General features: G+C 37.1%; 1 protein-coding gene across 1 annotated transcript in view; it reads left to right on the forward strand.

Annotated features, from left to right (window-relative positions):
* Positions 1-244: 244 nt before the first annotated feature.
* The window catches only part of LARS (leucyl-tRNA synthetase), a 28,625-nt gene continuing 5,933 nt past the window's right edge, over positions 245-22,936 (forward strand). The window contains 27 exon segments of the mRNA XM_009706378.1: positions 245-361; positions 1,027-1,107; positions 1,551-1,691; positions 2,839-3,000; positions 3,676-3,788; positions 4,198-4,261; positions 4,804-4,871; positions 5,206-5,431; positions 6,640-6,727; positions 6,831-6,907; positions 7,578-7,631; positions 8,586-8,726; positions 9,399-9,476; positions 10,411-10,496; positions 10,589-10,654; positions 10,751-10,833; positions 11,464-11,602; positions 13,682-13,894; positions 15,287-15,344; positions 16,241-16,304; positions 16,892-17,075; positions 17,325-17,415; positions 18,273-18,413; positions 18,966-19,106; positions 19,203-19,313; positions 20,463-20,573; positions 22,754-22,858. Coding sequence (XP_009704680.1) covers positions 245-361; positions 1,027-1,107; positions 1,551-1,691; positions 2,839-3,000; positions 3,676-3,788; positions 4,198-4,261; positions 4,804-4,871; positions 5,206-5,431; positions 6,640-6,727; positions 6,831-6,907; positions 7,578-7,631; positions 8,586-8,726; positions 9,399-9,476; positions 10,411-10,496; positions 10,589-10,654; positions 10,751-10,833; positions 11,464-11,602; positions 13,682-13,894; positions 15,287-15,344; positions 16,241-16,304; positions 16,892-17,075; positions 17,325-17,415; positions 18,273-18,413; positions 18,966-19,106; positions 19,203-19,313; positions 20,463-20,573; positions 22,754-22,858 — 3,003 coding nt within the window.

Below are 22,936 nucleotides of genomic sequence, written 5' to 3' on the forward strand. Positions count from 1 at the left end.
ACCAACAGCCCCAAGTCCTTCTCCTCAGGACTGGTCTCGATCCATTCTGCACCCAGCCTGTATTTGTAATTGGGATTGCCATGATGATAAAACCTGTTAGTATACCAGTTTTTTAAAATCAAAGACTCGTGTTACTAGCAGGGAAAATATTATCAGCCCACAGTGACATTAAAATAATAACTGAACACATCAGTTAACTGTTTTACTTGTACATCTTCTGATGGTCATTTTAAAAGCTAATGATATGTTTTAATTCTTTGAATTTCTTCTCAGCAAAGGAAAGTACTTTGTTACCTTTCCTTATCCCTACATGAACGGCCGCCTTCATCTGGGACACACATTTTCTTTATCTAAATGTGAGGTAAAAATTTTCCTTTGCTAATACCTTTAAATACTACTTTACAACAAATGCTAATTTTGTAGTTAAATTTTGAGCTAACACAATGCCTTGTTATTTAGTTTATAGATTCAGTAATGACTTACTCAAACTTTCCCTTTTTCCAATATTTTCAGTGGAAATATTACTGGTTGAAGAGAAGTGCCACTGATCACTTTTTTTAATTCTAGGAGACTAGACTACAGGTGTTTCGTCTATTCCTTCTTTCAGATCTGCTGAGATTTTTAGGAGGTGCTGCTAAATGGCGCAAACTTCACAGGAAATCTTCTTGTCTCTTTTGTTTGTCAATACTGTGCTCTGTGACCTGTGTGTTAATAGGTTTTAGGTACTAGTGGACAGGATTCCACAAAATCGATCTCTTCTTTGTACCTATTCTTCTCTAGTCAAAAACAGCCCCCTGAAAATTAGGAAAGCTTGTACTTATGCAGCCAGGGAGTGGCAGACCTGATAACAAAATCCAGTTTAACCTTCTTTTCTGTTGATTAGGTTCCTAGATGCTGTTGACTGTGTTCATCTGTCATTCAGTAGTTTCATGTTAAAGAAGGAATTGCCCTTATTTTTTGAGAAGGGTGCTAGTTTAGCCGTATGCCATTCTTGTTTCTTCTGTTTCATTTTTCCACTTTATATAGTTTGCAGTTGGGTACCAGAGGCTAAAGGGAAAGAACTGCTTGTTTCCATTTGGTCTACACTGCACTGGGATGCCTATAAAGGTAAGATGTTTTGAGTTACTGAGGGCTTTTTCTGATGTTTTTTGTGCTTAAGACTACTTAGAGCATTGCTTACTGTCCATTCCGAACATCATGTTAATTTATTGAAAAATTCATCAAGACAGTGTGATTTGGAACCTGAATTTGTAGTAAAGACGTGTTGTGGTTGAACTGTATGTTATCACTTTCTAGAAAATAGAATACTTTAAAACTAAGTTTACCCATTGTATTTTTTCGTTTGCAAGAAAATCCTCACTGTAAACCTCTTCCTACCATGGCAGGCATTCTTGAAGTTGCAAGATCTCCTAGAAGTTGATGCAATATCCTGAAAAAGTTTAAAGCGTTGTAGTAAAATGCAAAGTGTTGTCAGTAAAAAGTACTCCTTAGCTTTGATTGAAGCACTTGCCACAGAGAAGTGCTGATAGACTACCGATATCTCTATTTAGGCTTGTGCAGATAAGCTAAAAAGAGAAATGGAATTATATGGCTGCCCACCTGAATTTCCTGATGAGGAGGAAGAAGAGGAAGAAAATTCTGCTAAAAAAGAAGAAGAAATTATCATCAAGGATAAAGCAAAAGGCAAAAAGGTAAACTTTAAACAAAGACTCTCTGGGTTGGTAGCGTGCTGTCGAAGGTTCCAAGTATGCGTTATGGGTTTTTCCTCCTTTGCACTCAGAGAAACGTGCGATACAAATATTTTGATTGTTTTTTCCAAGATAGCTGGGTACTTTTAAGGTAGACTTGGAAAAAATGCATCAACTGCATGGTTTGTGATACCATTTTAATGTATGAAATCTTAATGGTGAGCTGGTGCACTGTTTAATAGTTTCCTGAGAAAAATGAGATCATCTGGAGTAATACTCTGATAGTTTTTTGTTGTTTTTTTTTTTCCTCTTTGCACAAAGCATTCGCAAACAAGTTGTAGGAAATAACCCTGTTTTCTCAGAAGTAGGGGATATATATACACACACCTACTGTTCTGATTATTCTCTTGTAAATTGGTATCTAGCCTATTCTGGCTAGATATGCTAAGTAAAATAACCCAAACTATTTTGGCTTACCAGGTATTTAAATGAGATTTATGATTTTGGGAATGTCACAAAGCAAGGAAAAGAATCAAGTATAAGAAAAATTTAGATGTGTTCTTATGTATATTGTTTGTGTATGCTAAAGAGATTGTCACACTGGAAGCATTAGATTTGGGATTCTGTCTCCTCTACATCAACAGAAGGTGTGATCTTGCCTACTCTTGCAGGTAGTAAGTTGCTGTTGGATAGAGACGTAAGATATTCAAAGGACAATAGCTGGAAAAAGTAATATGAGCAAAGTAATAGCAGAAAAGGTTTTTGATACAAGGATATCATGCAGGACTGCTCCACCTTTTCATGGTAAAAACACCCATTTGTTTGACCGGAACCTTAGTGAACTGGTCATTTCTTGCCAGTTTGTCATGGCATACCCTTTCTGCAGATGTATCAGATAGAGCTAACCATGTAATAGTTGAAAAGAGGGGGTTAATGTATGTACAGTTGAATACAAGCTAGGAAATAGTGTAGGTCAGAAACTCTTAGTCATTAATCTTCACTGCCAGAGAAAGGACAGCAGGATATTTGTATTATCTTGCATATCTGGAAATAAAAACCATACCATTAATAAAGAAAAATGATTTGCAGCATATAAAGCTATCGTGAATACAAGAATGCGCACTTTTCCTAATCACAGTTGTCCTTTCAGAGTAAGGCTGCTGCCAAGACTGGCTCTTCCAAATACCAGTGGGGAATCATGAAATCTTTGGGTCTTTCTGATGAAGAAGTAGTCAGTTTTTCTGAAGCTGAGCATTGGCTGGATTATTTCCCTCCCCTTGCTGTCCAGGATCTGAAAAGCATGGGATTGAAGGTAACTGTATGAAATCTGAAACTCAGTTACGCAAGCAGCCATACTTGTATTCTTACTATGTTTCTGAATATGCTGCTTCTCCTTTGAGATGATTTTCTGCATAATACCAACATTATTCTAGAAATGTTTCCGGTGTTTATGGAATTATTCATTTAACCTTTGAATAGTCTTGGGTGATAATTAAGTGCTTTCTTGTATAGCACTTATATCCTATGCAATGATCACAACTGGAAATAAGAATGGAATAAAGGAGTTAGGACTTTCACTTCTTGTTTCCATATTAGATAACTGTTCTGTAGTCATTATTAACAGTAGTTTTAGGAAGAGTATTGATATAATATTATAAGATACTTGTCCTACTGACAACAGATTTTTAAAAATAAAGACAGGTAGAGATTATGAAAGAAGGTAGTGCTGAACTTTATCTTGAATAGTTGGTTAAAACTACTACAAAATCTCTAAAATTCACAGTCATCAGACAAGACCTTGAGTCTTTGATGTCTCAGCTCTGAAAGACCATGCACAGAGAGACCGCATAGTTATGTTTTTTAAGCATGCACCCTTTGTGTGATATGTACTTGCTATTTTATTTTTAAAATGGTAGTTTTGCTATTGTGAGGTTCCTTGATTTTCTTTATTGTATTGTATTTACTGGAGACTCTTATGCATTTCCAGGTGGATTGGAGGCGTTCTTTTGTTACTACAGATGTTAATCCTTACTATGATTCCTTTGTACGATGGCAGTTTCTCACATTAAAGGAAAGAAATAAAATTAAGTTTGGGAAACGGTAAGCCTACCACTCAACTCTGAGTTTATTGTGAATTTGGATAAGCTCAACTTTACCAAAGATGAAACCCTATGACACGTCTCTAGAACGTGCTTATAACTGACATTAAACTAGAATCCTTTCATTTCAAATACTCTACTAGACATGATAAAGTCCTGTATTTATTGTGCTAGCAAAGTGTGTGAGGTGGTGTTCCTGTTTTAGGTTTTCCATGCATACCAACTCCAAGCAAAATGGGGCCAATACTGAAATCTCTTGCAAAAACTGAATGTTGACATGGGTGGTAACAGATTTACACAAAATTTGAAAATACAATTAAAAGGTCTCTTTATGAAAAACAGCTACCCCCCCCCGCCTTGGTCTACACATTGTTGTATTTGCTACTAAATGAAAATATACCATATTCTAGATACACAATTTATTCTCCAAAAGATGGACAGCCTTGTATGGATCATGACAGGCAAACAGGAGAGGTAATATTTTTAATTGACATTTTTATGCATTGCTTATGATCTTAAATACGGCATGGAAAAATAAATTGTATCTTGGAGCAAAATGTATTTTGTACATACAGAGTTATCGGTTCTCAGTTGTCAGTACATGTGAAAATTGAATGACCTTCTCTATTGAGAATATTTATCTTGAACTATGGATAGTATTTTCCACTGTAGCTGTTTGCTGTGATTATTTGGCAATTTGTGCCAGCAGCATTGCTACATCATATCATTATCTATCTGTTGAAACAAAAGAAAAAAGCTGTTATTAACTTTATTTCTAAGTCCAAAAATTTACTCCTCACAGACACTATCTCAGCAACATATAAAGTATAACCTCTCTCTCCAGTGTGCATTTTAGTAAACAGCCATTTGTATCAATGGAAATATGATTTACTTTGAAGAAAGCATCAGTACCTTAAGTAGCATTTGGATTGGGTTACTAAAGAATACGATTTATTTTCTTTATTGCTTGAGTCAATGTCATATATTGATTGCTGCATTGTTTATATGAATTGTAGGGTGTTGGGCCTCAAGAATATACGCTAATAAAAATGAAGGTGTTAGATCCTTATCCTGCAAAATTAAGGTAGGTCTTGAATTTGTAATGGCAAATAGGTTTTATCTTATGGCCAGAAGTGACGGTTGAATTAAACAGCCTGTTTTACCTAATGCAGAATTTAATTTCACCCTGTTACTTCTGTTGCTTCAAAGACTTGATCTCTGTCTTGAACTGCTATATTCACTAATCTGTGTGGAACTCAAATTGGAGTTTAAAAAAAAAAAAAAGGAAGAAAATGAAAAATCCACAGAGAACTTAATGACCCACTTGCATCCCTTAGGAAATGTTACTTAAAAGCATGTTCTGTATTACCCTGAGTGTTTTTATTTTGATGACTCATAAAATACTTTTCCCCCTGCAGCGGCCTAAGAGGAAAAAATATCTTCTTGGTGGCTGCTACGCTCAGACCAGAGACCATGTTTGGACAGTCTAACTGCTGGGTTCGCCCAGATATGAAGTACATCGGCTTTGAAACTGTGAATGGGGATATTTTCATCTGTACGCAAAGAGCTGCCAGGAACATGTCCTACCAGGGCTTTACAAAAGATAATGGAGTTGTACCTGTTGTCAAGGAGCTGATGGGAGAAGTAAGCACCTTGCATCTTGCTAGTCTGCCTTATCTGTTCCTGTGAAGCTTATAGTTGCAAAGATGGTGGTAGAATTCTACTTACAAAGGAAATATAGGAACTGTTGCAAAAATTTTGGAGTGTTTAGTGACTAAAAAGCAAGCAGAAGACAGCTTCCTTGGCAGCCAAGCTACAAGTACTTGTGGGAGATTAACTTGATGCACTTGCCTGTGGACAGATGCATTACTGTTACCTCGGCATTACTTGATGAATGAATGGTTTTAAGTAATGTTTTCTGCATGCTGGGAAGAGTGATGACTTCTCTATGAAGAGTGGAGAGGGACAGGAAAAAAGTAATAGCTAGAAAGGGTTATGTGAAAAGGCTTTTTGTTCATGCTGACATTTCCAGTACATCTTTGCGAAATGAAGCTTTCATAGCTTAGTAGTTGAATGTTAATGTTTTTAATGTTTACTATCCTTAACTTCTGTGATTTGCATTAAGTGTAGTTAGTGGCATTTATTCATCCTAATACAAAGTACCTTCATGCTGATTGCATCACTTGATCTCCGTTCACTAAAACTTACCACCATCTTTCTTGATTGTACTTTGAAGGATGAAGTAGAAAATGCAGGGTGGGTTTTGGTTTGGTTGTTTTGGTTTGGTTGTTTTGGTTTGGTTGTTTTGGTTTGGTTGTTTTGGTTTGGTTGTTTTGGTTTGGTTTTCTTTGTTAGTAGACATGATGTGAATTCAGGAAAATCAGAGAGGTAGAAGACAACTGCAACATCTAGATTACCTACTGTCAGTGCATAAATGCTCTTGACAATATACTTTTCCTGCCTTTGTTTAATCTAGCTTTTGACCCTGGCTTCCTAATTCATTCCTGTCTTGGTGCTGATGTGCTTCAGATATTTGGAAGCAAACTGTTCTCTTGCTTACTATCATTTTCCAACTCTACACATTGGTAGTATAGCTTTCTCTGAATTACTTTGTATTATCTGGTATTTGATTTTTCTACCAGTAAATAGTCCATATATTATCTCAAATGGTACACACATGATTTTCATATGTACTTCCTCCTTGTCGAACTAAATATATATATATATTTAATTAATTTGCTTGTTAAATGTAAGGTATGCCAACAAATTTGAAGCATATCACCCATGAGAGCTTACTCACCTAGGCTGAAAAAATGCTATTTATTGTAATGATACTCCTTTGTCCTGCACAGGAAATTCTTGGCGCTGCACTTTCGGCACCTCTCACCGCCTACAAAGTTATATATGCTCTTCCAATGCTCACAATCAAGGAAGATAAAGGTAACTTCACAGCAGTGTCTTGTCAAAGCCTGTTTGATGCGTGCCCTGCATTCAATACGTCTTGACTAATCTTTTTATCTGTTGTGTCTTTTTCTTTGTCAAGGCACTGGAGTGGTAACAAGTGTTCCTTCTGATTCTCCAGATGACATTGCAGCCCTTAGAGATTTGAAAAAAAAACAGGTCAGTCTGTTAACTGAAGTGCTGCTGTTTCTGTTTTCTTTCTGTAGTGTGGAGGGTCAAAGTGGATATCCAGTGGGTAAAATAAAAATGCCTTTAATTGGAGTTTTGCCATCTCTAACTTGAAATCAAAGTAGTTAAAAATCACTGCAGTTAAAACCAGCTGGACTGGGACAGATGTTTATTTTCAGACTTCAAGAAGAGTTTTGGAGGAGAATCATGTAACTTCTGCTGCATGTTAAGGGAGAGAAGAGTACCAGTGAAATAGAAATAAGTTCCTGTTGTGGAAATGACTTCCAGAGATGAGATTAAGACCTCTGTATGAATTTCAAATAAGACTTAAAGTAACCATTGCTGTTACAGCTGCAAGAGTACATCAGCATCTAAACAGCTACCCCTGGCTATTGAATTTTTGTCCCAGTCGTTTTCAAGGTAGACCAATATTGGTTTTTCCCCGTTTAAAAACTTAGACAATTATGACAACGAATCAGCTGGAAATGAGATGGGACTTAAACTCAGGTGTGAGAAATGGTGGGAAGGCAAGGAAGTGGCTTTGTCTGCTTTATAATAAAATATTATATACGAAAAAGACCCTACGAATGGATAAAAACCTTTAAATCTAGAGAATTTTTTTTCTATCTACATTGCATTTTTTTTCTTCTAACTTTCAAAGGCTTTGAGGGTGAAGTATGGCATCAAAGATGAAATGGTCCTGCCATTTGAACCAGTAAGTACACCCAAATGTGTCCATCTGCAGTACATGTGACTTTGTATTCACTGATGAGAAATGTACCAAGAACTGTGCCTATCTCTTCTAGAATTTCTATTTAAAGTCCTCCTCAGCTGAAAGAGCTGAAAAGTTTGAAGTGTTCATGTTTTGCTGTAGTTGTAGTATTTGGTTTGTTAGGGGTTGTAACCAAAGTATGTATTTTTGTGGGAATTACTATTTTGGGGAGTGGATTACATCATTATACTGATAACCTGTTGGTTGATTAAAACTTACAGCCTTAATGGCCAGATTATTATTGTATCCATTCTATGCAAAGAGTTCAAGTCTGTTACTATTAATGCAGACTCATGGCTGAATTGGTTTTCATTGGAAAAGATAGGTTACAGGTAAAGCCATCCCAGTGTTGTGCATTACCCTTGCTTCCACGTGCTGGCTTCAGTGCTGGTACAGCTTGGTACTGGTGTCAGGTCAGGAGATAAAACTAGATTATTGCTTGGAGAGCAGATCAGGAGTCACACTGCCAGGAAGTTTTGATTTGTTGAGTTGAATTGCAGTAATACTTTGTAAGTCCTGTGTAACTTGAGTAGTATTAGATGTTGTGAATTTACGGACAGAGTAACCCAAAATGGTAGAGGTTTGACATAGCTGTAGCACCTGCTTCTGCTGCCATTAGAGTTGTTTGGTTAGTGTTGCTTTTGGCCAAGATGCCATGCAGCACACACACTTTCAGATAACTAATAGGTACTGCTTCCTTTCCCCTTTATAATCTCTGGTTCAAACTCCCATGTCAGCCTAGAGACTGCAAACTAAGCAAAATATACTTGTCTGTGTTTCGTTCAATGCATCACTTCTAGTGAAGCTTGTGAAATCTGAGAAACAAATCTTTGTGTAGCTTTTATGACACTCAGGTAATTTGAACTGAATATCTGACACAGTTTTGTTAATTCTCAGGTGCCCATCATTGAAATCCCAGGCTATGGCAACCTTTGTGCTCCATTTGTCTGTGATGAGCTCAAAATCCAGAGCCAGAATGACAGAGAGAAGCTTGCTGAGGCCAAGGAGAGAGTGTACCTGAAAGGATTTTATGAGGGAGTAAGTAATAAAAGATTTTGATAAGTGTTTTCTTGCTGAGTTTGATTAGGAGAAAAAGAAGAGGGTAAAGATGAAGAATAAAAAAAGAAAGAGGGAGACTTTTTTTTTCTTTTTTCCCCAGGCCACTTTTCATTTAGACTTCTCCTGCAGTCAGGTTCTGCAGTTGGAGGAGTGACGTAGAATTGAAGAATGAGAATGGAGGAATATATGACTGCAAGCTGAGATTTATAATCTGATTTCCTAGCAAGCGATCACCTTCTAGGGAGATGATCAATTTTGTAAAAAGTATTGATTTGGAAACTAATAAGAAAAAGAGCGATGTGTTGGTGTTGGGGTTTTTTGTTGTGGTGGGTTTTTTTGTGTGGGTTTTTTTCCCCTCCTGTCTTTATTTGTGTAGTGGCTTACTATGATGTATTTCTCAGCTGTTTTCTTGTAATTTGGCAATAATTTTTATTTCTCACTCTCTGTGTTCATTTGCCTATGTGCACGGTAACATGTATACAAACTCATTCTGAGTAAAGATGACTGTATTTAATGAAAAAAACCCCTACTTTATTCCTATTTTTTGCATGTCAAAGATTGCAGTAACTGCTACCTCTTGTTAATCTAAAGAGCTGTTGCACCTTGTTAATTTTTTAAAAAAATCCAATCCTGTGACCCCATCTTTTGCAGGTGATGTTGGTAGATGAATTCAAAGGACAAAAAGTTCAAGATGTGAAGAAACTTATTCAGAAGATGATGGTGGATAACGTATGTGATAATATGCATACAGCTTCTTCTAAATTATCCATTTTGTCGTTTTCACAGTAGCAGCATTGCTAAAGAAACCTCTCTGTTTGGTTTTGCAGTCCTCTTAGTGGTGCTTTGGATCGCTACGGAGTATGAAATACTGCTAAAAGAAGGACTTTGTGTTCTTAGACTAAGTGGGACGAATACCTTAATTAGGGACATCTAATTCTCTGCTTCATCCCATCACCTTGTCTAGGAGATATTTTGATGGTCTGATTTATTCTTTGATATAGTTGGGAAGATACTGAAAGAGTAGGATCCAAATTGTCAGTCTTTTTCAAGCCTGATGATAAGGCCATCTGTGATGTCCAGGCACCCTATTTCTGGGGTTCATCATGTAGAGAAGGAAAAGTAGTAAATGAACAATGGTCATGTCATCTCTCTAGTAAGATTTTCCTGATGAGGACTGAAAGTGGGAGAGGCCTCAGTTATTTAGTCAGTATTCTCTTGTTACAGCATTGTTATGTTCAGATTATAATATAACACTTCATCCTGCATCGGAATACGTGGTTTGTGAAGGTAGAATTAAAACTCACTGTTTTATTTGTCTTTACCTCACCCCCGCCCTCTGTCCCCCAGGGTTTTCTAGTAGCTGTCCTAATCAGTAGGTACATAATCAATGAGTAATACTTTGTACTTCTGTCCTCCTTTTTGTTGTGCATGGAGACATTCTTTTCAAAATCATGTGTAATGATACCTCGGAGAAATACATAGTCAAGTGTTGCCCTCATTTTACTCAAGTGAATGCTGAGGCAGAGAGCCTATGCAGTAATGAAAGCCATGCAATAAATGCTGTAGATTAGAATGGAGAGGATGCTTTCTGGTAAGATGTGAGGATTTTCAAGACTTTGCTAAGTACTTAAATCTTAGCTTTTATTGCTCTTTCAACTCTTAGGATGAAGCCATGATTTATATGGAACCTGAGAAACAAGTTGTATCAAGGTCTGCTGATGAATGTGTTGTGGCCCTTTGTGATCAGTGGTAAGTGAAGTAAAGCTGTAGTTACAAAGTTACTACCAAATTATATCCTGCTTGTGGATTGCTTTATTGCAATAAACTTTTCCTGACTATAGGTATTTAGATTATGGTGAAGTGAACTGGAAGAAACAGGCATCAGAGTGCTTGAAACATCTAGAGACGTAAGTTATAAAAGCAGATGTAAAGGGGAATGACTGTTTGCTGCTGCTGGTGGTGGTCTAAGAGGGCTGAGAGTAGTAATAGCTTATTTCTTACAGGTTTTGTGAAGAGACTAGGAGAAATTTTGAAGCTACTTTAGGTTGGCTACAAGAGCATGCATGCTCCAGGACATATGGCTTAGGTAGGCAAAACACTTCTTTTCTCACTCAGTGCTTCATGAGGAAGGCTTAAGTGCTATCTAGAATCCAAAATTATATAGGTAAGTGTAAAACAGATTTATCCAACTTATTCTTGACCCAGCATCCCAGAGAAGGCACACTTTCTTGACAATGCGTGTGGCCTGGGGTAATTTTATTTTTGCATTACTGCAGTGATTCTGTGCAGCAACTCTGTAACTTTTTGCCTGGGCCATTGATTTGGAAGGGACCTCAGAAGAAGGAACTAATACCGTTTCTTGGGTATTCTCCTTAAATTCTTACTAGCCTTCATCTTGTGTAGCCTATGACATGGGACAGCTGTTATAACTGCATTATAATACAGATCAAAAGATCATGAGCTGAAGTTTGTTTGACAGTTGTGTTAAGAAGCTGACCACAAAAATAGCAAGTATTTTCTCTTTAATAAAATTTTCAAATGCATAAATCGAATTTTTAAAAAAATTTTTTTTCAAAGCATAAGCATGAGTACTTGCATGTGTGTATATATGTATGCTCCACTGAAAGTCATAAACTACTTATGTACGCTTGAGCGTCATGCTTGTTAGTAGGGATGATACTGACTGTATCTGATGTCGGGCTTCCAACTCTTCCAGGTACCCGCTTACCTTGGGATGAGCAGTGGCTGATAGAGTCTCTCTCTGACTCAACTATCTACATGGCCTATTACACAGTGGCTCATCTGTTACAGGGAGGGAACCTGAGTGGCCAGGGAGAATCTCCTCTGGGCATCAGGTAAGGAGGGTGAATCATTAAGTTTTCTTGTTTAATTAGGTGTGCTTATCTCCTGAATTGTTCTTGACAAAGACTTGCCTCATAGCTAACAGCAGGTTAAGTTTTAACAAAGTCACAGCAGATCTGCAGAAGGGAAATAAGGAAAGAGAAGGAGTATAGAGGCCAGAGAGAGAGGAGGAATGTCCCTGAAAGCAGAACTGTGTGCAGAGTAAATCACCTTTTTTAATACTTTTTTGACTTGCTTTGAAATGATCCTTGCCAGGTATGATTGGTTTCAGTGGCTGCTGAAGCGTCTCTGCTTATTGAGACTACTTTGCAACTATAAAGAATTGTATGCTTCAGTGTACAAAGTGAGCAAGATTAGCACTTAGTTTTTGTTCCTGTATTAAAAGCTGGTAACTCTTAGAAGCTTGGAACCATCTTTTATCCACAACTCGTATGTGGAAGCCTTCAAAGTAAGAGGGAGAAGGCATCTGTACCAAAATACCTCCTAAGACTGCTCTGTGACCTCTTGGTTGGAGTGGTTGTGAACTTTCAGTGGTAGAGATCAGAGAGATGAGATAGTACAGCTCATCTGGAATTGAAAAAAAACCAACCCACTTCCAATCTTGCCTTGAATCTTATGCTCTAATTCTGTAGTTTTATGAACTATTTTCTGGAGTAGTTTACACATTGGAACTGGAACCTTATATAGCACCTTATTTGATGCTATAACTAGTCTGAAAAACATGTCCAAAGTAAAGAATCTTACAAAGAGAAACAGTTCTGAAAAACTTGTCAAGGCTTTCATTTTGGCTCAAACCTCTGTAATTATAGAGAGGCTGCCTACGTACTAGTCATGTCTGGAAGCAAACTTTGAAGTGAGCATCCTGGGCACTGAATTATAGATTTGATGTAATTAAGTGTATACAATTAGAGTGTACTTTTACGTGAGTAGATAAGATCTTTCTTAAAGTGTTAGCAAACACTTTTTACTAAGACTTACTCTGTGGTGTAAAGTAAAAGGGGATTTATGGTGCGTGTCAGTCACCATTTGGGTACAACGAACTTTGGCACCAAACATAAAAACTAAGTCACAGCACACTACAGTAATATAAAGCATAGAACAATAACTACCAGAACTAAACCATTAAACCGGTGCATGTAAGACTTTATTCTAGGCTGGTGGTATCAACTATCATTTGAACTAGTTATTTAATATGTACTGGAGGTACTTTGGATCCAGGATGCTTTTCCTCTCTGCATAATACATGCCAAAGCGCCTTAGTAGATGTTAACAAATAGTAAACTTTGATTTGAAATTATTTAATTTGAAAGGTAGTATCAGGTGGACTCCAGTGAAATTCTAAGGAGCTAGGAATAAAAATCTCTGTAGGAACAAGAAAGATATTTTTAATGCAGTGGCTGCAAAACTGTGGGTCTAAGTTGCATCTCATCATTTTTTTCATTCAAAATTGTGGATCCTACCTCTAGCGATTGGTAAAATTTTTCTTATAGTAAATGTTCATTTTGAATGGATTAATTCCATTCAAAGTGGGGAAAAAACCCCTAGTCTTTCCATGTAGGAGGCGTCCTTGAATTGTACAGCAATTCTCTTGTACTCCTGCTCTTTTACTTTCATGGAAGGCAGAGAGATGTCTGTGTGACCCAGTGCAAGCAAGGGCAGGGAAACTTATGTACTAGTAATAGATTTTCAGTATTCAGTTAAGGTCACAAGTGGTGCTTGGGGCGGCATTTGGAAAAAAAATGGATCACGCTTCCAGGACATTCAAGGTTATGCTTTCATTATTAATTACTTTTTCTTTACTGGAGTCTTCATGCTTTATTGGGAAATATCAAAGGGCAGTTTAAGCAGGGCATGGCTCAAGCAGTTCTGAGTTCTGATTTTGTTTCTGATGTAGGACTCCCTCATCTGATCTTAGACAAAGTACCTGTACACTCTTTGTCCATTTTTGCTCTGCTTATCAAATGGTGTATGTTGTGAGAATGAATCAACAATGTTAAGCTGTCTTATACAAAATGCTGTTGAGGTGAGAGGAACTTTTACTGACATCTCAATATGGGACTAATTCTGTGCAGGGCACATCAACTGAGCAAAGAAATTTGGGATTACATCTTCTTCAAGGCAGCTCCATTTCCTAAAACAGAGATTCCAAAAGAAAAGTTGGACAAGCTAAAGGAGGAGTTTGAATTTTGGTATCCTGTGGATCTCAGAGTTTCTGGCAAAGATCTTGTTCCAAATCATCTGTCATACTACCTCTATAATCATGTGGCTATGTGGTCAGATCAAAGGTGAGTTTGGAGATAATGCAAAGCAGGTGGGCCAGAGCTAAAGCTGGGGAGTTTGTAGTTCTGGTACATTTGCTAATGGCTCTTTTAGACTGTACAACATTCAGAATTAGGTTGAAAATGTATTCTTTCATATTGCAGCTTTGTTGCAGTTGTCGAAGGCTTTTTACCGTTATTTCGCCTGTTTTTTCTAGAATCCGTTAAAGACTTTAAGACGCAAGATTCTTACATACAAATTCTAAAACAGTATTTAAAGCAAAACTGAAATCCAGCTGGATAATATGACTTCAGTTGACTTGCTGAAATTAATCTGTTCTAAACACTGGAATTCTAGCATGTAGCATAATTAACTTGACTGTTCAATCAGCTTTAGAGCAAACCTAAGGATTTATAAGTCCTAACTAAACAGCACCTTATCTCAGTTCTTCTTTGGAAGATACGTGTAAAACCAAACTGAAACAGCGTTGGTGTATCTTTAGAGTTTTTTTTCCTCCTTTGGGAGTGGAGAGAATGCATCTAGAGCTAAATCCAAATGCAGCTCATGTTGGAATGTGGTATTTGATGCTATTTTTCATTTGTTTAGCTGTCTATGGAGGTGTGACATGCTCAGTTAGGTAGCCACATGAAAAAGTAAATGTGTGAAAGTGGAGAACAAATTTTAACTTTAACTTTCATTGGTCTGTTTTATAAGTCAAATGTCTTCTGTAAGTATCTCCTCCTATGGATTTTTCAGTGTTGAATTCTATTCCTGCACTGGGATTTTAAGTGACTTAATGATAATAAAGTTTTCTTAATTACTTCTCAAGGATCGTTAAAACAGTGATATATATATATTCCCATGGACTATGCAGTACAGGTTGAGAATCTTTGCTGATCACATGGTGCGTTTAGAAAGATGTAGTTCCGTGCACGAAGATACAGTGTTTGTAATCCCGTGAACCTCTATTAGGAGTTATATAAAACTGTATATAGGAAAAGCCATTTTCTGATGTATAGTAAAGATGATTACGGGGAATTTCATACCTTCTGCTTCCATTGGTAGAGATATGCAGGACCTAGCTCTATCAAATGCTGTTGGGCAATGCCAGTCACTGGCCTTTAAATTAAATGTAGCTGAATAGAGGGGGGTGGAGTAAATGGAAGTATAATTGTAGGCGCAGTGCTCCCTGCTTTGCATTTCAGCAATGATAATCCCTAGTTCTTATATTGTAGTTCTTTTCATCTTCAAAGACACTCCTTAATTTTTTTTAAGACACCCTCTAGGTATTTTTTGAAGATTCCACTTAAGGTTTTCATCCCAAACTGGAACATAAAATGTTTGTGTTTTGTTTTGTTTTTTTTTTAAGAGAAAATGTGTTTACTTTAACAAATGCTTTTTATCTTGTCTTCAAACAGAGACAAATGGCCAGTAGCTGTGAGAGCAAACGGACATCTCCTTCTCAATTCTGAAAAGGTATGTTGAGGTTTCGTGCATGAGATGGCTTTTGTGGTTGTCAAAATAGGCATTTGCCAGACAGATTGGAAAAATTCTTCTTGGAATTTAAGAGGAAGAAATAGTGAAAATTCTAGTTTCTTCATTGTGCCCTCCAATTTTTTGTTCATCAGAGGTGAAGACCTCCCTTTCCTCCAATTCGATCTAACACTTTTCTTAAATTAGCTCTTTTATAGCTTCACCAGTTAAGTAAAGATTTCTGTGTGTATCTGTTAAGTTTTAGTGTAATGTGGAATGATTTTTTTTTTTCCTTACTAAGTTTTCGCTTTGCTAAGCATTGGAGTAGGTGCAGTGAGAGGGAGAAGTTTGTACCAGTAACTTGCTCATGTATGCAAGTTCTGAAATTGAATTTAATTAAAAATGCCTAAACCTAGGAATTAGGCCTTGTAGACTGTCTAACATGAATCAAAAAAACCCCACCAAAGTCGTCCTTGAAAAATCAATGCAGGATGAGCTAGAAATGCCAATTTTGAAGTAGTATTTAAGTTTAATTTAGGTAATTTCTGGAATTAAATGTTGGTACCAGTTGTCCTGTTTTTCAAAGCCTGACAAAGTCTGGGGTGGAACACAAATGATGCAGAAGGCAGCTTACCACTTCCTGGCAGCTGTGGAGTATATGGACCTTAGTAATAACTTGTGCAAGTCTCAAGACAAGTTCAACATTAAGGAGTTAGATAAGTGCTTGCAAAGTTTAGTCTGCTTTTGCTGTGAGATAGAGTTCAGATTTACCAAATTGCTTTTGCTGTGATTCATGGGAAAATACTTTTTCAATGGTTTGTATGAACCCTTGTGGCATCTGTCTTGCTTATCTAACAACAAAATGGATGGGTGAGAAAACAGACTTCTATTTCTTTCAGATGTCTAAATCTACAGGCAACTTTCTGACCCTAACTCAAGCTGTTGAGAAGTTTTCTGCAGATGGTAAGTATGTTCTGACCTGCATCTGGCTTTCAGTTATGCCAAAATGACTAAAATGAGTGTTTTGCTCTCAAAAGAGCAGTGGATTTATTGGAGTATTGAATTGCAATAAATCCACTGCTTACCACCTGTTCTTGTCTGAAAAGCTGAATTCCATTTGGAAAATTGGGATGCATGTTAGCACAACCCCCATTTCAACCAAGAACTGTTCCTGGTGTTGAGACCTCCTAGAGGGTGCTTATTTCATTCTTCCACATTCACTTAAGAGATGAAAACAAAACACGTGTACTGTTGATGGACACAATGTGTATACGTGCATGCCCATGTTCCTTCTTGTGTGCTCTTGTTTTTTTGGACAGTAACTGTGCTAGCCTCCTGGTTCTTGGTGTCTGTCTGGTTTCCTTGCTAAAGAGGGCAGTGTACGTCTCCTGGCTAAAGCTCATCCATTGAGACATCTCTCTCTAGCTGGCCAGGCAGTTTGTAAATTCGCTTTGCATTTTATTAAATTCATTTTGAATCCCATGCTCCCTGCATCTATATCTACCAGCTAGTTGCATGCCAGCCGTGCTAGCTGATGCAGTTTCTTTCAGGCATGCGTTTAGCCTTGGCTGATGCTGGAGACACTGTTGAAGATGCCAACTTTGTGGAAGCCATGGCAGATGCTGGTATTCTTCGTCTCTACACATGGGTGGAGTGGGTAAAGGAGATGATTGCAAACAGAGACAGTCTAAGAAGTGGTCCTGCCAACACCTTCAATGACAGAGTCTTTGCCAGGTACTGTACAAAGGCTAATAATACAGTTTGGTCCATTTTTTTTTTTTTTTTCTTGCAAGGAGCATCTCTGTAGTTATTTTTTTTTTTTTTTCTACAAATGAATTTCATAAAACAAAACATGTTACAGAATAGGTCATGGGATTGTGCTGCACTGATGACATTTATAGTGTTGTTTTACACAGTGTCGCCATTATGTGGGGTAGACTATGCAATATTGATGTTTTCACTTGCCTTCCCTTCCCTCCCTAGTGAAATGAGTGCAGGCATAATGAAGACAGACCAAAATTATGAGAAGATGATGTTTAAGGAAGCTCTGAAAACTGGCTTCTTTGAATTTCAGGTAGGAGGTCTCTTTCTGGATGTAAGAAACTAACACTTGGTATTCATGAGTTTGTGGATTTCTTTTGATCCTGATGTCTCTGATCCTTAATTATACAGCTGAATTGGAATCAGAATTGTGCCAAGAAACAAGAGTGCTTTAATGGAATAAATCTGAAATTATAAAAGTCTGCTTGTGTCATTTTACAAAAGTCCAGAGAAAGACACCTGTGATGCTGCAAGTAGTCCTGATATATAATATGAGTAAAAAGCTACTTTAAAAAAAGGACACTATTACAAAGAGGGTTTCCTTTCTTTAGCTGTCTTGTAATAAGGAACTCTTCATAAGAAATCCAGAAAATATGTCAACAAAATTGTTTGGAAGCAGAGTGCTTTTTGATATACTGCATAAACCATGTCTCCAGAGTGTCTGCTGAACTATACCACTTCACTTAATGAATTACAGAGACTCCTTTATGTGGCTTCTTTATGATATTCAGGAATATGATTAAGGAGGCTCAATTATATGTATAATGATAGATCGTATTCATTGTCTTTTTCTTAGTACTTATTAGTATCTTTATACAAGCTGTTAGGGATTATAGTACCTGGTACACAGTTGTGGATATTTTTGTCTTTTATGTCTATGTCAATGAACACTTTTTAAGAAGTACCATATTAATGCAAAAATCACATGACCAACTGACGGGTTCACACTCAGGTGCTTCAGGAAAATACAGTTATAATAATCCATTATTGAGTTTTAAGATACTTATATTCTAAAGGCGTATTAGAGCAAAGAATTGTGTGTTTTTTTCTAAGTGTTTCTCCATGGCAGCTGGAGTGTGGTAATGATGGTTGCATTGGCTGTGTTTTCAGGCAGCAAAAGATAAATATCGTGAGCTGGCGATAGAAGGAATGCACAGAGAGTTGGTGTTTCAGTTTATTGAAGTTCAGACTCTGCTGTTGGCTCCCATCTGTCCCCACTTATGTGAGCACATCTGGTCGCTGCTGGGAAAGGTACTAATGTTTCGGTTCTGTCATTTGATTCAGATCTAAGCTTGTACTGATTTTTAGTAAGGCTTATATCGGTCTTACGGATGTCTTTCATATGCATGTAGAAGAAACATGTGTCTTATAATATCAAGAGCCATAATAGCTTGTTGTCCCATAGGACAGTGAACATACAGACTTAGCCTGTTGCTCTGACGATATAAGCAACTTTAATACAAGTCACTTCAGTTGTATAGTCACAAAGAGGTGATCTAAAATTAACCCAGATAATGCAATATTCCTACACTTATGCATGAAACATTTTTTTTTTTAAGTGTCTTGTGCTTGTAGGTGAAGCTATGTACCTATATGGCAGATGTAATTGTATAGTCCTTAACATACTGCAAATAAATGCTTGTTGGCTGTATACTTATTCCTTTACAACCCAGTTATAGATGGGTGCTCATTGAGGTTCAGACTGTCTAAACTCCAGTTTCCAGTCAAGCTATAATGGGTTGAAAACCCACCAGATACTAATGTGTTTTCATCTCACTATGTCACTTCTTCCTTTCTTCAAAGCCTGATTCCATCATGAGAGCCTCATGGCCGGTAGCAGGTCCTGTGGATGAGGTATTAATTCGCTCTTCTCAGTACCTCATGGAAGCAGCTCATGACCTCCGACTCCGTCTCAAGAACTACATGGCACCTGCGAAAGGAAAGGTGAGGTGTACTAGGTCATCTTTTTAAGTCTGCATACTTGATAATTCTGTGTTGCCTGAGGACCCCTTCCTAATTTTTTTTCTTTTGTTCCCTTAGAAAAGTACTAAAGAACCTTCCCAGAAGCCTTCTCACTGTACCATCTATGTGGCAAAGAACTACCCACCTTGGCAGCACACCACCTTGTCAGTTCTGCGCAAGCACTATCAGGTGGTCATCCTTTCATGTTTCTTTGGGCTGCTTACCTCCTCTTTTGTGGACTCTTTTTTTTCTATCTGCAAAAAGGTTATGAGCTGTAATTTGTTACCAGATTATTTAAATATAAAGCAAGATAGGTTTAATTTTCTTCAGGCTTTTGCAACTGTCCAATAAATTTTGGAGCTTAATGAAAATGTCCCAAGGGATGTCATTGATTTGACAGTATGATTTAATTTTTTTTTTTTTGATAATCTGAGTAAAAAGTGACCCATGTTCTGTTATTGTTTTTCATTTGTAAGTGGTTAGCTTTTAAAATACTATTCTTCCCAAGTATATTTCTGAGGAAACACGGTTGACTGACAGATTAATGCTGCCTTACTACGCAAGTGGGCTTAGAAGCTTTGTTTTGGTCCTTGAACAGGTGTATACCATTCAGTGATGTTACAAGAAATATGTTGAAATGGAATACATCAGTCATAAGTAGAAGAAATAAGCTTTTCTGAAAGCAGAAGAATCTCTGCTTCTGACATGGGGAGACTGATGAGAGTGGTTTTTGGCATCTTGATGAACCATCCTTCTCAGCTTGAACAAATCAGTATTGTAGCTGATAGATTAGAGTCATGACTATTCTGACTTGTGGTATTGAGATAAACCAATATTCCTCATGTGAAATTTGCTTTTGGGGTATTAAACTTTGGGCATTCTACAAGCTTTTTTCTGCATCAGTGTTAAAATCTGCTGTTTGGTCTGATGCACTAAATAAGATGGTTACAAATATCTAAATTTTGAATGTAAAACCCAAATAATTTTGGAGACTAGTACTTAAAAATGTGCTTGTGATAAGGCTTAAATGTGGATTTAAAATGCATTTGGGAAGAAAATTTAAGTGTATTAATATATAGTCACCAGAAAAAATAAAGAAAATGCAGAATAATACTGAATTGCCTGAATGGCAGTAGTTTTCTGGGGGTTTTTTGGTCAAAGTTTTAGAATTTTGCTTTAAAATATTTCAAAGGGATGAGAAAATTATTATATGTAGAATCAATGATGATGACAAACCTTGCTGCTATTTATGGGAAAGCACAAAGGGTATATGATATTAAAGATCAAGTGTTTTTTAATGATACCTATACTTTTTAATGGATGTTCATCGATGTTTAGGTCAGTGGAGGTCAACTGCCAGATAATAAAGTAATTGCCAGTGAGCTTAACGCCTTGCCAGAGCTGAAGAAGTATATGAAGAAGGTTATGCCTTTTGTTGCCATGATTAAGGTAAGCGTCAGAGGGACAGTTCTTGTATAGAAAAAGCTTTTGTGAATGAAACATGTCGGAGAAAGGCAATGATAATCTCTAACTTGGTGCGTGGGTATTGTTTCCTTTATTTCATTCCTGGATCTCCTATAACATTTGACTTCAGTCTCTACCCTGACCCTTGCTTATTTGGCATCTTCGTGTTTTTGTTTATAAACTTCTTTGACATATCTGGAAGAAAGATATAATAAAAATGTCTCAACATGAATTAGCCCAGTGAGCTAAGGTCTATCTGAGGCTTACTAGTTTGTGTATTTTGCAGGTTATATAATCTGTGCTTCAAATACATGTGGATTCCTCTGCATTTGAAATGCATCATATTTGACTTTTCCAGTTTTTCTTGCTGAAATGAGAATAAGCTGTTGCTCTGGAGACATAAAAATGCTTAACATTTGGAAGTTAAGAACAAGGCTAGAGATAATTCATTGCACTCTGTTTGGTGGGGGGGAAGGGACTGTTCTGAGCCCTGAATGGAATTACTAATTTTGTTTATCGTTCTTATGTTTTTATCACTAATATTCTGATATTTCATTATTATTTTCCCAGAGTCATGTAAGCCTATGAAGATCTTGGCTTGCATTTTGTTTAAAGAAACTTTTTTGTGCTTGCTGTTGCAGATAAAAATTCAGTCCAGAAACTGGGCAAGTCCAAGAAGCAAAGAATAAGCAAAACTTTACATTAGAAAAAAAAAAAAAAGGGGGGGGGGGTTGTGGAGTAGAATTTAAAACCTTTTTGACCTCTACTCCTGATCTGTAGAAGTTGACAGGAAATGTAATGTAAAAAAATCTGAATGAGTGTAAAAATATTACTTTTTCTCCTTAAGCTTTAGCTTGATTTTTAAAATGCATGTAATAATGTCTTCTGTTTGTAAACTTTGTCGTATTTTATAGATGGAGTGCTCTTTTGCCCGCTTTCTAGGGTTATTCTAATTATTCCTTTTGATGGTAGCTGAGAAGCCTTCCGAGGAAGAGAGAGCACAAAGCAGCTCTGAAACTTCCTGTATAAGTTTGTAAAGAGATATAGTGATGTGTTAGATCGACTGATACAGTTGGAAAAGGTCAGACAAGCTTTCAATCCTACGAGTGTGTTAGGTCTGAAACATCCCTGTTTTTTTGATGTCCTTAGTCTAGCAATTGTTAGTGATCCTGGTGCACACAGGGAATGGGTCAGCACGCTGAGGCTTACATGATAATCAATCCTTTCATTTTTAAAGAGCAGTAAGAAATTTCACATAAAGATGTAGAAACGTCTGAGCTCAGACTCCCTAGATCAGTATAGTTCTCTCTGAAACCAATTACTCAGCAATTCCAGCATACAAGGAGCATTTCTGCTTGTGCTTCCTATTTGTCAAAGGGAGGCTTAAATGTAGAAGAAACTTTGCGATTTACAAAGGGAAGCAATTCAGTGCTAACATAGGGAATCTTTCGCATTAAACTGACAAGGAAACCAGGAAACCGCAACCATGCTGAGTCTGACAAAGCAGAGCTTCAAAGGAGACAGCTGGCTCAGCATATGAAAGCAAGAAAGGGACCGATTGAATTCCAAAGAGGAAGTTCTGTTTTAGTGTAACAAAAAAAAAAAATCACATAGTTTTTATATTGCCTTTAATACTTTGGCTCTTGTGACTGTTGCTCTTGGCTTTCTGGACTAATTAAGTTACTTTTATGTTAACATGTAAAGTAGTTGTTATTTCCCTGCAGAGAGCTTGTTTTATGACTGCTGTGAACGTGTCCAGTTGTTGTATGCTTGTCCTTTATTTTAAACTAGGTCATAAGACTGAATTTCCTGCTGTGAAATACTACTGAAATGCTGACTTATTTTGTGAATTCTCAACCTGCACGTTAAGTAGGGATTATAAATAACTGTGAATGTCAAACAACTTTTCAATTCTATATTAAAAATGTGTTCTAATTGCTGTTACTCTTCCCATCAGTGTCACTAGCTCCCTGTAGAAGAAACCCTGTTACAAGAAAATTACTGCTCCTACATTAGCATGTTGTGCCAGCAGAAAGCTGTCATATTTAAAAGCCTATTCTTTTCGTGACTAACGTAGATAGTTTGCCATTTTGAAGCATCATTTTATTTGCAGTGTTTGGAGGGTTTTAATCCCCCCCTCCCCCTTTTTTTTTTTCCTCTGACAGGAAAATCTGGAGAAGAATGGTTCGCGTGTTCTTGATCTGGAACTGGAATTTGATGAACGTGCAGTGCTCATGGAGAATATTGTCTATTTGACAAATTCCTTGGAGGTTGGTACATACTTGGCATACTGCTTACTTGTTTTTCATTGGGATAGCTGGAGGACTAGCCTTTCCTAAGGCTCTAAG

The sequence above is a fragment of the Cariama cristata genome, unplaced genomic scaffold (genome assembly GCF_000690535.1).
Source record: "Cariama cristata isolate BGI_N322 unplaced genomic scaffold, ASM69053v1 scaffold14820, whole genome shotgun sequence".
In the NCBI taxonomy this organism is placed as follows: domain Eukaryota; kingdom Metazoa; phylum Chordata; class Aves; order Cariamiformes; family Cariamidae; genus Cariama; species Cariama cristata.